We start from the raw sequence: 18,123 nt of genomic DNA, 5'->3' as shown, positions 1-18,123 counted from the left end.
CCTCTGTGTTACACAAACCATTTGGGTCTTGTAGTGCACGAAAGGTTTGTAATTACTGTACACAGCAAATGAATGACTTGTTCAATTTGGGAAGCTAAGGGAGCCAAGCACACCAACAAATAGTAACGGTAGAATGAATGCAGAAAGGTTATTTAATAACTCACAGTATCCAATAATTTTTGCTCAATTTGGGAACATTGTTTTTAAGCAGAATTTCTAGTAGTACTATAGAAAGTATAGAAAGTAGTACATATATAGAAAGTAGTACATATATAGAAAGTACAGTAGTACTGTATATTACAGTTGCAATGTGCTTTCTGACCCTTGTTATTTTGTTATTTGGAACCGTGGCCTTCTTATAGTAAAAAATAAAATAAAAAATACATATATATATAACTTTGGATGGTCTAATTACGATGATATCTCAGGGACTTAAATGAAGGCAGAAAGAAAACACGGCACACCACTAAACAAGCTATTTTACCCACATTGAGAAAATAAGGAGTTTGTTTATTATCCCATTAAACCTCTAAAAATGCGTATTTAAGATTGTAATATACTGTAATCTAAAATGGAGGTAATAACATTGAAGGTACTCTCACAGGGTGGCGTATTTCCCAAGCCGCTTGTTTACCTCTCCCGTATTGTTCAATTTCATACACTTGAAACCGATGTATTGGATTTTGCTCCTGCAAAGCTCAGCTGTTTATCTCCAGTAAGTACTTCTTATTGGCAATTTAGCCGTAAGCATACCTATGACGCATTGTGGAATATATTTACTCCACTTAGAAAGATAAATGGGAGAGGTATGATATAACCCAACAGACAATCATTTCATTCAGATAAATTCAAAGTGCATGTAATGCCAGAGCTACTTCAAGGTTTCTCTGCCGCTGTGTTAAACATGATGCAGAATAGTATATTTGGGCTCTAAACAGATAGTTCTATTGTATAACTGTATTGTAGAGTAGTGGAAGTATGAATTTTTTTTACATTGAGTGTTGGCCAGGGAGGTTTCTAACTTTTTGACATTAAAACTAGTTACAAAATAATGGGCACAGGTGCACACTCTTATCACAAGTGTGTTGCGTAACTATTCATTTTATCACTCAAGCTGAGGCTCAGAGGGCAAATATGTGCAAGGTGCCGAAAGCCAACAATTCCCTCTGCATCATTTCAGCATCTTCACACTGCTGTTTGCCCTCATGCAGTACAGGGTCTCGAAATGTGTAAACTCTTTGCTGAAGTTTGTTAATCAGGCAAAATTATCCCTTTTTTGGGGGAGAAACATTTTTTAATAAACATAATGCTTAGCAAAATTCATTTGCCAAGCACTAGGCTGCGCTTATGGTGCCGGCGCCGCGACCGTCACGTCAAAACAAACGCATTGTCGCCATCGTGGGCGCTTATAGTGCACGCGACGGAGCGACAGCGCTTCCAAAAATCTGGTAGTCACTGTTGTTTGATTTTTTTCGGCGACGGTCTCCCCTTGCGGCCAATCAGAAGCTTCTCCGTGCCTCTGCCTTCCCCCTTTGCCTAAATTTGAAATATAACTATTGCAATGGCGACGGGTGATGTCATCGGTCGCGTCGCCGGCATTATAAGCGCGGTCTTAAGAGTCACTGTTCTTTTATATACATGGCCTTTTATACACCAACAGTTTCACTAACTTCTGGCAAAAAGTTGACAACATTTTCTATTTTAGATTCTTGTTTTCCTGAAAGCGCTAAAAATGTCCCTAACAAACTAGAAGACATTCACACAGCTGTACGAAACCCTCAGTGTTCGGCGCGCCATGTAAAACTCGTCACTGCCATGCAAGCCAGTGCATGGAAACGTCTAGCAATAACTCACTGCCACAGCAGGAAGAGATGGGCTGGATTTGGATTTGATGCGGATTGGCCAGTTCATTTGACCCAGAGAATTTTACACATTAGTCTCAAAAAGGGAAATTTACCAGTTTTTAAAAACGTTTTCAATTTTTTTTTCTATAACTGGAACATCCGAATGGCGAATTAATAATCCAAACCAGGAAACATAATCTGTAATCCGCAATGACGGAGGGAGGAGCCAAGGAGCAGTATAAATAGAGGTTTAGCCTCAAGAGGGAGCCATTTGTTGCAGGGTTTTGCTGTGGCTTGGTTAGTAGTACTGTAGCTTAAAGAATGATACATTTATTTCCTTAATAAAAGTTTTACCTGAGGCTAATCCATTAACACCCAGGCATTAACCTGTGATTGACTGGAGTTTCCGTTAAGTGGGCTCTGGGCCCCCTGCCCTGGACATATTTGTGTTTGTAGTATGTTTGTTCTGTCCCAGGCTTACTGTGGTTTAATGAGTTGAGACGGGCAGTTTACTCAATTCGTTCTCCTATACAAAATGGGGTCTTCTTTATTTCTGAAGTATTTATTATCAGAACACATAGAAATAAAAGGGGGAAAACGTTTTGGGGATGTATAAAAATAAGGAATAGGTAAGTTTAAGGCCTTGTCCATGGTTGTTGCTTGCTGGCAGAGGCGCGCTTCCGCTCAGCACTGAGCCCCTACAGCCGCAATTAGAGCGGCTTTAGTAGGGGCTCGCCTACTCTTCCTCAAGCGCGCGGAAGCGTATGTCTTAGGGAAATTTAAAATTTCCCCGCTTGCCGGAGCGCAGGGCCGGTCACGTGAGTGGTTCGCCCAATGAGGGCGAACCAGCTCCGTGACGTCACTGGCCCGCCCCCGGCCCGCCCCCTGATGGCGCGCAAGGAAAGCACCCGCAAGGCCAGGGAAAGCACCCGCTTTCCCTGAGCCTCAGCACGCCAGCGGGAAGCTTGGCCGAAGCCTAAGAGATGTGTGCAGAGGTATGCTAATGGAGACTGTTTAGGGTGAAATTAATCAATACATAGTTCTCCTGTGCTCTCAAGACCTCTTCTCCCTTCTGTCAGCCCAGTTGTAACTGAGCTAAGGAAAATCTCCCTTCTGTGTCTCACATGACACTCTTTCACAGAGCTCTGATTAGTCCAGGTGGAGACTGGCTAATTGAGTGTCTGCAGTTAACCAGCACAATGCTGGATTCAGAGCTCTGAGGCAGCATTTCTCTAAAACAGTGATAAGTCCCTGTAACAGTAAGAAACAAAGCTCCCCCGGGAGAGCAGGGGGGAGAAGCGAAGCAGAGGCAGCAATCTCTAAAAAGAAGTAACTAAAACACAGTTCCAGGGGGAAACAGTTTGGACTGTACCAAGGGACAGGGAGAAAGGAACGTACCCGAAGCCCGATGGGAGGAGAAAGGGAGGTTGCTAAGGAAACTGAGAAAACTGAACAGGGGACAGAACAATATTACAGCTTTTATATTCAGGTTATTGATATTACTGTGAAATAATCCGAAGGATAATTAGTAATCCTCAAGAACGTTTCCTACAGTCAATTATTTGAAAGAACGGATAAAGAACGGTCCCGCTCCCCAGTGAGTTTATCATTCTCTCTCTCACTGTTACTAGTATTGGCGGCAGCGGGCGCCGCAGTAACTGTTACTAGTATTGGCGGCAGCGGCGCCGCAGTAACTGTTACTAGTATTGGCGGCAGCGGCGCCGCAGTAACTGTTACTAGTATTGGCGGCAGCGGCGCCGCAGTAACTGTTACTAGTATTGGCGGCAGCGGCGCCGCAGTAACTGTTACTAGTATTAGCGGCAGCGGGCACCGCAGTAACTGTTACTAGTATTGGCGGTAGCGGGCGCCGCAGTAACTATTACTAGTATTGGGGGCAGCGGGCGCCGCAGTAACTGTTACTAGTATTGGCGGCAGCGGGCGCCGCAGTAACTGTTACTAGTATTAGCGGCAGCGGGCGCCGCAGTAACTGTTACTAGTATTGGCGGCAGCGGGCGCCGCAGTAACTGTTACTAGTATTAGCGGCAGCGGGCGCCGCAGTAACTGTTACTAGTATTAGCGGCAGCGGGCGCCGCAGTAACTGTTACAAGTATTAGCGGCAGCGGGCGCCGCAGTAACTGTTACTAGTATTAGCGGCAGCGGGCACCGCAGTAACTGTTACTAGTATTAGCGGCAGCGGGCGCCGCAGTAACTGTTACTAGTATTAGCGGCAGCGGGCGCCGCAGTAACTGTTACTAGTATTGGCGGCAGCGGGCGCCGCAGTAACTGTTACTAGTATTGGTGGCAGCGGGCGCCGCAGTAACTGTTACTAGTATTGGTGGCAGCGGGCGCCGCAGTAACTGTTACTAGTATTGGTGGCAGCGGGCGCCGCAGTAACTGTTACTAGTATTAGCGGCAGCGGGCACCGCAGTAACTGTTACTAGTATTGGCGGCAGCGGGCGCCGCAGTAACTGTTACTAGTATTGGGGGCAGCGGGCGCCGCAGTAACTGTTACTAGTATTGGCGGCAGCGGGCGCCGCAGTAACTGTTACTAGTATTGGCGGCAGCGGGCGCCGCAGTAACTGTTACTAGTATTGGCGGCAGCGGGCGCCGCAGTAACTGTTACTAGTATTGGCGGCAGCGGGCGCCGCAGTAACTGTTACTAGTATTGGCGTCAGCGGGCGCCGCAGTAACTGTTACTAGTATTGGTGGCAGCGGGCGCCGCAGTAACTGTTACTAGTATTGGCGGCAGCGGGCGCCGCAGTAACTGTTACTAGTATTGGCGGCAGCGGGCGCCGCAGTAACTATTACTAGTATTGGGGGCAGCGGGCGCCGCAGTAACTGTTACTAGTATTGGGGGCAGCGGGCGCCGCAGTAACTATTACTAGTATTGGGGGCAGCGGGCGCCGCAGTAACTGTTACTTGTATTGGCGGCAGCGGGCACCGCAGTAACTGTTACTAGTATTGGGGGCAGCGGGCGCCGCAGTAACTGTTACTAGTATTGGTGGCAGCGGGCGCCGCAGTAACTGTTACTAGTATTGGCGGCAGCGGGCGCCGCAGTAACTGTTACTAGTATTGGGGGCAGCGGGCGCCGCAGTAACTGTTACTAGTATTGGCGGCAGCGGGCGCCGCAGTAACTGTTACTAGTATTGGTGGCAGCGGGCGCCGCAGTAACTATTACTAGTATTGGGGGCAGCGGGCGCCGCAGTAACTGTTACTAGTATTGGTGGCAGCGGGCGCCGCAGTAACTGTTACTAGTATTAGCGTCAGCAGGCGCCGCAGTAACTGTTACTAGTATTAGCGTCAGCGGGCGCCGCAGTAACTGTTACTAGTATTGGGGGCAGCGGGCGCCGCAGTAACTGTTACTAGTATTGGTGGCAGCGGGCGCCGCAGTAACTGTTACTAGTATTGGCGGCAGCGGGCGCCGCAGTAACTGTTACTAGTATTGGGGGCAGCGGGCGCCGCAGTAACTGTTACTAGTATTGGCGGCAGCGGGCGCCGCAGTAACTGTTACTAGTATTGGTGGCAGCGGGCGCCGCAGTAACTATTACTAGTATTGGGGGCAGCGGGCGCCGCAGTAACTGTTACTAGTATTGGTGGCAGCGGGCGCCGCAGTAACTGTTACTAGTATTAGCGTCAGCAGGCGCCGCAGTAACTGTTACTAGTATTAGCGTCAGCGGGCGCCGCAGTAACTGTTACTAGTATTCCCGGCAGCGGGCGCCGCAGTAACTGTTACTAGTATTGGCGGCAGCGGGCGCCGCAGTAACTGTTACTAGTATTGGCGGCAGCGGGCGCCGCAGTAACTGTTACTAGTATTGGCGGCAGCGGGCGCCGCAGTAACTGTTACTAGTATTGGCGGCAGCGGGCGCCGCAGTAACTGTTACTAGTATTGGCGGCAGCGGGCGCCGCAGTAACTGTTACTAGTATTGGCGGCAGCGGGCGCCGCAGTAACTGTTACTTGTATTGGCGGCAGCGGGCGCCGCAGTAACTGTTACTAGTATTGGCGGCAGCGGGCGCCGCAGTAACTGTTACTAGTATTGGCGGCAGCGGGCGCCGCAGTAACTGTTACTAGTATTGGCGGCAGCGGGCACCGCAGTAACTGTTACTTGTATTGGCGGCAGCGGGCGCCGCAGTAACTGTTACTAGTATTGGCGGCAGCGGGCGCCGCAGTAACTGTTACTTGTATTGGCGGCAGCGGGCGCCGCAGTAACTGTTACTTGTATTGGCGGCAGCGGGCGCCGCAGTAACTGTTGCAGTAAAAAAAAAAAAAAAAGCCTCTAGCTTAAATATGATACATTATTCACTTAATAAACGTTGTACCTGAACCAATAACAACCAGGCCCCTGTGATAGCCAGCATTAAACAAAGGGGGGTTGCAGTGATCGGACAACACTGTGTAATGTCACAGGTGGAGATGGAGACACTAGGTCACCGGCGTCCATAGACTGAGCAGTAACACCCACACACACAATCACTATTGCCTCATGGAGGTAATGCATTGGATCATTGGGGAATGAGATGATCTTGATGTGAAAGGGTTGATGACGATGGCGTGGGCGCTAGATGTGCTCTCCTGTGCAGCAGCAGTTTGCAAGTTACATAGTAGATGAGATTGAAAAAAGACGTACGTCCAGCAAGTTCAACCTATGCTAAATTTAGACAACAGATACTTTATCCTATATCTATACTTCCTTATTGATCCAGAGGAAGGCAAACAAAAAAAACCCAGAGACATATCATCCAATGATCTCATAAGGGGAAAAATTAATTCCTCCCTGACTCCAAGAATTGGCAATCGGATTAATCCCTGTATCAACATCCTTCCCATGTATACTTATTTGTTATATCCCTGTATACCTTTCCCATCTAAAAAGATGTCCAACCTTTTTTTGAAGGTTATATAGATGTAGATATGATGTTAGTGCTACTGCTCCTAGTACTACAGCCTGATATGCGGCACCACAATTCAACAGCAGCCCTTAGTTCTGGAAGCATTTGAAAAGGTGAATAAATTCCACCGCGTCCATGACGGAGCTCTGGGGCTGAATGGCGATTTAGCTAAAATGCCTTCTGTGGACTTTTTTCCGTTCAAATTTGTTGAAACTAAGGTTTTCAGAGAGCTTATTGAACGTTACGAGCCATGTTGGATCATCACAAGTAGATCCAATTCCCCTAACAAGGTGCTTCCCGAACTACGGATTTGGACGGACCCGGAAAACGGATTTGGGCTGCTTTGTCCATCTCTTAACATCAAGACTAATACATGTATAATATTTATTGATATTTAATGGGGCCCTCCTTCTTTAGCAGCACAGTAATTTATATGTCCCAAAGTCTTGCACAAAATAAAAATAATTACTGTTAAAATTCTCATAATAAAGAAGTCGTATTCTCTGTGCCAGCCAATTTCCTTAAAACCCTAGTAATATGTTCACAATGATAAATGATGTATGTAGTTCTGTAATCAGAGAAGCACTGCATTAAATCTTTAAGTAAGATTTAACCCCGTGGGTAAATACACAAATAAATTAAAGAACTTAAGAAGAATAACGTAGGTCAATACTGTATGCAGTGGCCCTCAGAGTACGGTGACTATCATTTTGAGTTGCTTTCTTGTATTAATATTACTTTATTACTTACACAGGAAAAGGCAATGTGCCCATGTCTTGCAGGATGACATACAAATGCATCTCATATTATAAGGTAGCAGCCCTGTCTTTGTACAGGAGTGGACACCATCTACTTTATGGTAGGGCTACAAGTGTACATTCTGAAAAGAATGAGAGTAGTGACAGACGACGTGAGCTCACAGTCTGAGCAGTTCTTAGTGCAGGGGAATTGAATAGATTGCATAGCTTTAGACCAGGGCTGTGAATGGCCTTGATGTTGCCCCTTTGAGCAAGTTTTCACTCTAAAACTCACGTGTAAGTAAAAGTAATGTAAACATATATAGTACAGACAGGGGTGGAAAAATCCCTTCAAAATCCACTCCTAGCGCCCTAGTTGCAATGCTAACTAACCGGTCAGTCACCGCGGCATCCGGAAACAGCACAACCTATCTTTAAGCAGGATAGGTTGCGCTGTTGCCGGTAGTGGCTGTGACTGACAGGTTAGTTAGCACTGCACCGCTATGTCCGGCAGGTGGCGAGCAGGGGGGAAGCCAGCTGCTGGGGTGGGGGGAATTCTAAAACAAACAAAAAGATAAGTGTGCTAGGTAGAAAGGTCCCCCTGACTGGTTCTGTGTAGGGCTAGAATTAACTTGCACTTTATCAGATACTGGGGAGTAAATTAATATTAAGTCAGATCGTGTTTGGGGGGCTAGCGGATGGTACCTAAATATATTCTTATCTGACCCAATTGTAGGACTGGTTGAAGATCCCTGTTTTATAGCAACAGCATCAGGTTTATCCAGTTTCATGTCTTTTTCTCTAAAGACCTAATTAAGACTTAACTGTAAATATAATCTTTAAAAAAAATTGACATTATAACTGCTAAATTGGTAGAGAATCTGAATTAAAACCTTTGTGTAAAATGGTAAAAAAATGGATTTTCATAGTAAATTGCTATTTATTCCATCAGTAAGGTGAATGTAAAGCTCTAACAGATATATTAGGAGGTGTAGCTTCATATTCATTTATGTCATATATTTGTTTCATATTAATCATTTTTAGTCACATTTATTATATCATTAAAAATTATATTATTCCATGAACTACTAAATCACATTACTGTAGCTTCCATAAAAACATTATGTATACACTTGACAAGTGCATAAAATGTACTATTTAAGTTGTACACTTTGTCAAGTTCCATATCTTTTCTGTGTTCTCATTGATAAGTAGTACTGTTATTGCTGAACATGTTCGTGGCATGTGTAGTAATGATCAGTACATGTCTATGCAGTGCTCTTACAGGCTACAATGGCACTATATTTGCCTATGGACAGACCGGCAGTGGGAAGACCTTTGCCATCACCGGAGGAGCCGAGCGGTACAGTGATAGAGGAATCATTCCTAGGACCTTGTCCTACATTTTTGAGCAGTTTCAGAAGGTACGTTGCTTTGCCGCCTGTAGGAGTCCAATACTAAAACCCATTTCATTGTATTGTAGTTGGCTGAGGTACGTAATTGCAGTATATTTCTCAAAATCTAATGAACAATGAATTGGTCGGTGGTTCTCTATGTTTGTAACTAGTTCATCTTACAAGAAGTACATTTCCTGAGATGCACAGACCGTTTGTCTGCATTGTACTCTGCATTGTACTCTTCTAGTAAGAAAATTAGACATGTAGGTCTAAATATACTAAGCGATGCTATTCTATTAGACACCTTCGGGCACCAAAAGATAGTGGACCATAATCAAGGAGCAATGCACCCTAACCAACCTCTCTCCAGATATGAAGCGCATTGTTTTAAGCCCCTGGTTCCAGAGATACCGGTGAAGTTGCTGCTATTAATGCCTAGTTTTTAAACTAGGATTTAAATGGTCATCCAATAGAAAGCCACAACTGATGATGTTGCAGCTTCCTATTGGCCCGAGATTTGGCAGCCATTTTGTTTCACCCGATTTGCGATTTAAACCCAGTAACTTCACCGTTAAGTATCCTGGGAACCACTGGCACCCGGAGCTAAGAAAAAGGAAGTGGCCTTTGGCTCGGGGACCTGGAGTTCCCACCTTTTAATATAAACCGAGCAGGAGGAACTGCTCATAAGCCGTCTATACGAAAATGATATGTATAGCACGCTATATAAGAAACACATGTAGCACTGTTCCCACCCCCCTACCCCCCAGTGGGAGATACACAGCCTCTGCTACCTAGTGTGATCTTCTGATCTGCGATGTAGTGGAAATCAGGACAGGCTTTGGTTCGTTCTCTTGGTGTTCAGCGCCTCCAGCCGTAGTGGGTTCCAGGGTGAGCAGAAATCAGCCTCCACTACTGCATTCTCTCCCTTTGGCCCAAGGACTGATACTTAGACAGGAGTGTCATAACAAGGGTCTTTATTGTATGGCAGGCATCCACTGCAGATCTCCATACAGCGATGCAGAGTCTCAGAGGTCCCAGACCTCTGGATGGTGATGGCCCCTAGTCTTACAGGGCGTCTGTGGCTGAATCTGATGTTCCCTCAGTCCATAGACAGAGGGCGAGCATGCTCATCCCGCCATGGGAGAGACTGACAGCTCTCTGCTTCCTCTCTCTTCCAGAGCAGTAACAGGACTGACTCTAAATTTGGTAGTCCCCTAATTAGGATAGAAGGGGTGGACTCATGGTGTATACCTATCCCTGATAGGCTTACACAGGCCATGAGTCACCACCTTACTCCTGTCCTTCATAGAGGAGCATGGGTAGGGGTCACAAGCCCACATATTAACCCCTTACATCCTGAAGCTAGCAGGACTTACATAACAGGGTGGGGAAAAATAAGCAGAACATACATACCTTGTTACACTCCTTGCTACGTAGAGGACAGGGCCAGATACAGGTGAAGCAAAGGTTATTACACCGGCCAATAACGCAGAATATCTGTCCCATCTTTTCGTATGTAAGATTGTGCATAGGATTCAATGGCTGTAATGAAGCAAAATATTAAAGAATATCCCACCGTGATGCGCCAGCGGCTGCAATAAGCTCTGCTACATCTGTATACTACGCAGCCTTCCAATGCTGCTCTGCTACATCTGTATACTACACAGCCTCCCAATGCTGCTCAGCTACATCTGTATACTACGCAGCCTTCCAATGCTGCTCTGTACATCTGTATACTACGCAGTCTCCCAATGCTGCTCTGTACATCTGTATACTACGCAGCCTTCCAATGCTGCTCTGTACATCTGTATACTACACAGCCTTCCAATGCTGCTCTGTTACATCTGTATACTACGCAGTCTCCCAATGCTGCTCTGTACATCTGTATACTACGCAGCCTTCCAATGCTGCTCTGTACATCTGTATACTACACAGCCTTCCAATGCTGCTCTGTACATCTGTATACTACACAGCCTTCCAATGCTGCTCTGTACATCTGTATACTACGCAGCCTTCCAATGCTGCTCTGTACATCTGTATACTACTCAGTCTCCCAATGCTGCTCTGCTACATCTGTATACTGCACAGCCTTCCAATGCTGCTCTGCACATCTGTATACTACGCAGCCTTCCAATGCTGCTCTGTACATCTGTATACTACGCAGCCTTCCAATGCTGCTCTGCTACATCTGTATACTACACAGTCTCCCAATGCTGCTCTGTACATCTGTATACTACGCAGCCTTCCAATGCTGCTCTGTACATCTGTATACTACTCAGTCTCCCAATGCTGCTCTGCTACATCTGTATACTACACAGCCTTCCAATGCTGCTCCTCTACATCTGTATACTACGCAGCCTTCCAATGCTGCTCTGTACATCTGTATACTACACAGTCTCCCAATGCTGCTCTGAACATCTGTATACTACGCAGCCTTCCAATGCTGCTCTGTACATCTGTATACTACACAGCCTTCCAATGCTGCTCTGTACATCTGTATACTACACAGCCTTCCAATGCTGCTCTGTACATCTGTATACTACGCAGCCTTCCAATGCTGCTCTGTACATCTGTATACTACGCAGTCTCTCAGTGCTACTCTGCTACATCTGTATACTACGCAGTCTCCCAATGCTGCTCTGTACATCTGTATACTACACAGTCTCCCAATGCTGCTCTGTACATCTGTATACTACGCAGCCTTCCAATGCTGCTCTGTACATCTGTATACTACACAGCCTTCCAATGCTGCTCTGTACATCTGTATACTATGCAGCCTTCCAATGCTGCTCTGCTACATCTGTATACTACGCAGCCTTCCAATGCTGCTCTGTACATCTGTATACTACACAGCCTTCCAATGCTGCTCTGTACATCTGTATACTACGCAGCCTTCCAATGCTGCTCTGCTACATCTGTATACTACACAGTCTCCCAATGCTGCTCTGTACATCTGTATACTACGCAGCCTTCCAATGCTGCTCTGTACATCTGTATACTACTCAGTCTCCCAATGCTGCTCTGCTACATCTGTATACTACACAGCCTTCCAATGCTGCTCCTCTACATCTGTATACTACGCAGCCTTCCAATGCTGCTCTGTACATCTGTATACTACACAGTCTCCCAATGCTGCTCTGAACATCTGTATACTACGCAGCCTTCCAATGCTGCTCTGTACATCTGTATACTACGCAGCCTTCCAATGCTGCTCTGTACATCTGTATACTACGCAGCCTTCCAATGCTGCTCTGTACATCTGTATACTACACAGTCTCCCAATGCTGCTCTGTACATCTGTATACTACGCAGCCTCCCAATGCTGCTCTGTACATCTGTATACTACGCAGCCTCCCAATGCTGCTCTGTACATCTGTATACTACGCAGTCTCCCAATGCTGCTCTGTACATCTGTATACTACACAGTCACCCAATACTGCTCTGTTACATCTGTATACTACGCAACCTTCCAATGCTGCTCTGTACATCTGTATACTACACAGCCTCCCAATGCTGCTCTGTACATCTGTATACTACGCAGTCTCCCAATGCTGCTCTGTACATGTGTATACTACGCAGTCTCCCAATGCTGCTCTGTACATCTGTATACTACACAGCCTTCCAATGCTGCTCTGTACATGTGTATACTACGCAGTCTCCCAATGCTGCTCTGTACATCTGTATACTACACAGCCTTCCAATGCTGCTCTGTACATGTGTATACTACGCAGTCTCCCAATGCTGCTCTGTACATCTGTATACTACGCAGCCTTCCAATGCTGCTCTGTACATCTCTATACTACGCAGCCTTCCAATGCTGCTCTGTACATCTGTATACTACGCAGCCTTCCAATGCTGCTCTGTACATCTGTATACTACGCAGCCTTCCAATGCTGCTCTGCTACATCTGTATACTACACAGTCTCCCAATGCTGCTCTGTACATCTGTATACTACACAGTCTCCCAATGCTGCTCTGTACATCTGTATACTACACAGCCTTCCAATGCTGCTCTGTACATCTGTATACTACACAGCCTTCCAATGCTGCTCTGTACATCTGTATACTACGCAACCTTCCAATGCTGCTCTGCTACATCTGTATACTACACAGTCTCCCAATGCTGCTCTGTACATCTGTATACTACGCAGCCTTCCAATGCTGCTCTGTACATCTGTATACTACGCAGCCTTCCAATGCTGCTCTGCTACATCTGTATACTACACAGTCTCCCAATGCTGCTCTGTACATCTGTATACTACACAGTCTCCCAATGCTGCTCTGTACATCTGTATACTACACAGCCTTCCAATGCTGCTCTGTACATCTGTATACTACACAGCCTTCCAATGCTGCTCTGTACATCTGTATACTACGCAGCCTTCCAATGCTGCTCTGTACATCTGTATACTACGCAGCCTCCCAATGCTGCTCTGTACATCTGTATACTACGCAGTCTTCCAATGCTGCTCTGCTTCATCTGTATACTACGCAGTCTCCCAATGCTGCTCTGCTACATCTGTATACTACACAGCCTTCCAATGCTGCTCTGTACATCTGTATACTACACAGCCTACCAATGCTGCTCTGTACATCTGTATACTACGCAGTCTCCCAATGCTGCTCTGCTACAACTGTATACTACGCAGCCTTCCAATGCTGCTCTGTACATCTGTATACTACACAGCCTTCCAATGCTGCTCTGTACATCTGTATACTACGCAGTCTCCCAATGCTGCTCTGCTACATCTGTATACTACGCAGTCTCCCAATGCTGCTCTGCTACATCTGTATACTACGCAGCCTTCCAATGCTGCTCTGCTACATCTGTATACTACGCAGTCTCCCAATGCTGCTCTTTACATCTGTATACTACGCAGTCTCCCAATGCTGCTCTGTACATCTGTATACTACACAGCCTTCCAATGCTGCTCTGTACATCTGTATACTACACAGTCTCCCAATGCTGCTCTGCTACATCTGTATACTACACAACCTTCCAATGCTGCTCTTTACATCTGTATACTACGCAGTCTCCCAATGCTGCTCTGTACATCTGTATACTACGCAGCCTTCCAATGCTGCTCTGTACATCTGTATACTACGCAGCCTCCCAATGCTGCTCTTTACATCTGTATACTACGCAGTCTCCCAATGCTGCTCCGTTCATCTGTATACTACGCAGCCTCCCAATGCTGCTCTTTACATCTGTATACTACGCAGTCTCCCAATGCTGCTCCGTACATCTGTATACTACGCAGCCTTCCAATGCTGCTCTGTACATCTGTATACTACGCAGTCTCCCAATGCTGCTCTGTACATCTGTATACTACGCAGTCTCCCAATGCTGCTCTGTACATCTGTATACTACGCAGTCTCCCAATGCTGCTCTGTACATCTGTATACTACGCAGTCTTCCAATGCTGCTCTGTACATCTGTATACTACACAGCCTTCCAATGCTGCTCCTCTACATCTGTATACTACGCAGTCTCCCAATGCTGCTCTGTACATCTGTATACTACACAGTCTCCCAATGCTGCTCTGTACATCTGTATACTACGCAACCTTCCAATGCTGCTCTTTACATCTGTATACTACACAGTCTCCCAATGCTGCTCTGTACATCTGTATACTACGCAGCCTTCCAATGCTGCTCTGTACATCTGTATACTACGCAGTCTCCCAATGCTGCTCCGTTCATCTGTATACTACGCAGCCTCCCAATGCTGCTCTTTACATCTGTATACTACGCAGTCTCCCAATGCTGCTCCGTACATCTGTATACTACGCAGCCTTCCAATGCTGCTCTGTACATCTGTATACTACGCAGTCTCCCAATGCTGCTCTGTACATCTGTATACTACGCAGCCTTCCAATGCTGCTCTGTACATCTGTATACTACGCAGTCTCCCAATGCTGCTCTGTACATCTGTATACTACGCAGCCTTCCAATGCTGCTCTGCTACATCTGTATACTATGCAGCCTTCCAATGCTGCTCTGCTACATCTGTATACTACGCAGCCTCCCAATGCTGCTCTTTACATCTGTATACTACGCAGTCTCCCAATGCTGCTCCGTACATCTGTATACTACGCAGCCTTCCAATGCTGCTCTGCTACATCTGTATACTACGCAGCCTTCCAATGCTGCTCTGCTACATCTGTATACTACACAGCCTTCCAATGCTGCTCTGTACATCTGTATACTACACAGTCTCCCAATGCTGCTCTGCTACATCTGTATACTACGCAGTCTTCCAATGCTGCTCTGCTACATCTGTATACTACGCAGCCTTCCAATGCTGCTCTGTACATCTGTATACTACACAGTCTCCCAATGCTGCTCTGCTACATCTGTATACTACGCAGCCTTCCAATGCTGCTCTGCTACATCTGTATACTACGCAGCCTTCCAATGCTGCTCTGCTACATCTGTATACTACACAGCCTTCCAATGCTGCTCTGTACATCTGTATACTACACAGTCTCCCAATGCTGCTCTGCTACATCTGTATACTACGCAGCCTTCCAATGCTGCTCCGTACATCTGTATACTACGCAGCCTTCCAATGCTGCTCTGCTACATCTGTATACTACACAGCCTTCCAATGCTGCTCTGTACATCTGTATACTACACAGTCTCCCAATGCTGCTCTGCTACATCTGTATACTACACAGCCTTCCAATGCTGCTCTGTACATCTGTATACTACGCAGTCTCCCAATGCTGCTCTGTACATCTGTATACTACGCAGCCTTCCAATGCTGCTCTGTACATCTGTATACTACGCAGCTTTCCAATGCTGCTCTGTACATCTGTATACTACGCAGTCTCCCAATGCTGCTCTGTACATCTGTATACTACACAGCCTTCCAATGCTGCTCTGTACATCTGTATACTACACAGTCTCCCAATGCTGCTCTGTACATCTGTATACTACGCAGTCTCCCAATGCTGCTCTGTACATCTGTATACTACGCAGCCTTCCAATGCTGCTCTGCTACATCTGTATACTACGCAGCCTTCCAATGCTGCTCTGTACATCTGTATACTACGCAGTCTCCCAATGCTGCTCTGTACATCTGTATACTACGCAGTCTTCCAATGCTGCTCTGTACATCTGTATACTACGCAGCCTCCCAATGCTGCTCTGTACATCTGTATACTACACAGTCTCCCAATGCTGCTCTGTACATCTGTATACTACACAGCCTTCCAATGCTGCTCTGTACATCTGTATACTACACAGCCTCCCAATGCTGCTCTGTACATCTGTATACTACGCAGTCTTCCAATGCTGCTCTGTACATCTGTATACTACGCAGCCTTCCAATGCTGCTCTGTACATCTGTATACTACGCAGTCTCCCAATGCTGCTCTGTACATCTGTATACTACGCAGTCTCCCAATGCTGCTCTGCTACATCTGTATACTACGCAGCCTTCCAATGCTGCTCTGTACATCTGTATACTACGCAGCCTTCCAATGCTGCTCTGCTACATCTGTATACTACGCAGTCTCCCAATGCTGCTCTGTACATCTGTATACTACGCAGTCTCCCAATGCTGCTCTGTACATCTGTATACTACGCAGTCTCCCAATGCTGCTCCGTACATCTGTATACTACGCAGCCTTCCAATGCTGCTCTGTACATCTGTATACTACACAGCCTTCCAATGCTGCTCTGTACATCTGTATACTACGCAGTCTCCCAATGCTGCTCTGTACATCTGTATACTACACAGTCTCCCAATGCTGCTCTGCTACATCTGTATACTACGCAGCCTTCCAATACTGCTCTGTACATCTGTATACTACACAGCCTTCCAATGCTGCTCTGTACATCTGTATACTACGCAGTCTCCCAATGCTGCTCTGCTACATCTCTATACTACGCAGCCTTCCAATGCTGCTCTGTACATCTGTATACTACACAGCCTTCCAATGCTGCTCTGTACATCTGTATACTACACAGCCTCCCTGCTCTGCTACATCTGTATACTACACAGTCTCTCAGTGCTACTCTACTACATCTGTATACTATGCAGCCTTCCAATGCTGCTCTGCTACATCTGTATACTACGCAGCCTTCCAATGCTGCTCTGCTACATCTGTATACTACACAGCCTTCCAATGCTGCTCTGTACATCTGTATACTACGCAGTCTTCCAATGCTGCTCTGTACATCTGTATACTACACAGCCTCCCTGCTCTGCTACATCTGTATACTGCACAGTCTCTCAGTGCTACTCTACTACATCTGTATACTATGCAGCCTTCCAATGCTGCTCTGCTACATCTGTATACTACGCAGCCTTCCAATGCTGCTCTGCTACATCTGTATACTACACAGCCTTCCAATGCTGCTCTGCTACATCTGTATACTACGCAGCCTTTCAGTACTGCTTTGCTACATCTGTATACTACGCAGTCTCTCAGTGCTGCTCTGCTACATCTGTATACTACGCAGCCTTCCAATGCTGCTCTGCTACATCTGTATACTACATACAGTAGCTTTCAATGCTGCTCTGCTACATCTATATTACGCAGTCTCCCAGTGCTGCTCTGCTACATCTGTATACTACGCAGCCTTTCAATGCTGCTCTGCTACATCTGTATACTACGCAGTCTCCCAATGCTGCTCTGCTACATCTGTATACTACATATAGTAGCCTTTCAATGCTGCTCTGCTACATCTATACTACATACAGCAGCCTTCCAATGCTCGAAGACATCTTACAGCTTGTTCAAGTCAATGGACTGAATTATTGTAGTATTTTAAGCTTTTACTTTCAGCCAAGAGAAGTAATTTACATCAAAACATATGATAAATACTAAATAAGAGATGACAGTATGCATGCTGCAGTAAAGATCATGTGCCTGTAGGTTATTCATTTTCGTATGAAGCCCTTTTTATAACTTCTTATGATCTTTAACATTTCAGGACAGCAGCAAAGTATACACCGTACACATTTCCTACCTGGAAATCTACAACGATTGTGGTTATGATTTGCTTGACCCAAGACATGAAGCCTCCAAACTGGAAGATCTACCGTGAGTAACAAAGTGCTGGCAGGCGGGGCCCGCAAGAGCCGTTTTGTATATTGTACACATCCTCAAAGTGAACCTGCTGCGTTATTAAGCGAGAATACACTTTTACACATTGGAAACTTCTTAAATTTTTGGAACATAATTTTTTTTTAATTTTTTTTCAATGAATGGGGACCCACCATAATTACTCCGGCCCGTCACAGCT

General features: G+C 46.0%; 1 protein-coding gene across 6 annotated transcripts in view; it reads left to right on the top strand.

Annotated features, from left to right (window-relative positions):
* KIF6 (kinesin family member 6) overlaps positions 1-18,123 on the top strand; it is a 300,109-nt gene that overhangs the window by 43,005 nt on the left and 238,981 nt on the right. For all 6 annotated transcript variants that reach the window (XM_075595373.1, XM_075595374.1, XM_075595370.1 and 3 more), the window contains exons 4-5: positions 8,745-8,892; positions 17,812-17,921. In XM_075595373.1, the coding sequence (XP_075451488.1) occupies positions 8,745-8,892; positions 17,812-17,921 (258 nt within the window). The remainder of the gene's footprint in view (positions 1-8,744; positions 8,893-17,811; positions 17,922-18,123) is intronic.

This window comes from Ascaphus truei, chromosome 4 (genome assembly GCF_040206685.1).
Source record: "Ascaphus truei isolate aAscTru1 chromosome 4, aAscTru1.hap1, whole genome shotgun sequence".
Taxonomy (NCBI): Eukaryota; Metazoa; Chordata; class Amphibia; order Anura; family Ascaphidae; genus Ascaphus; species Ascaphus truei.
The sequence above is the reverse complement of the archived record's forward strand: the minus strand, read 5'-3'. Positions and strand labels throughout refer to the sequence as shown.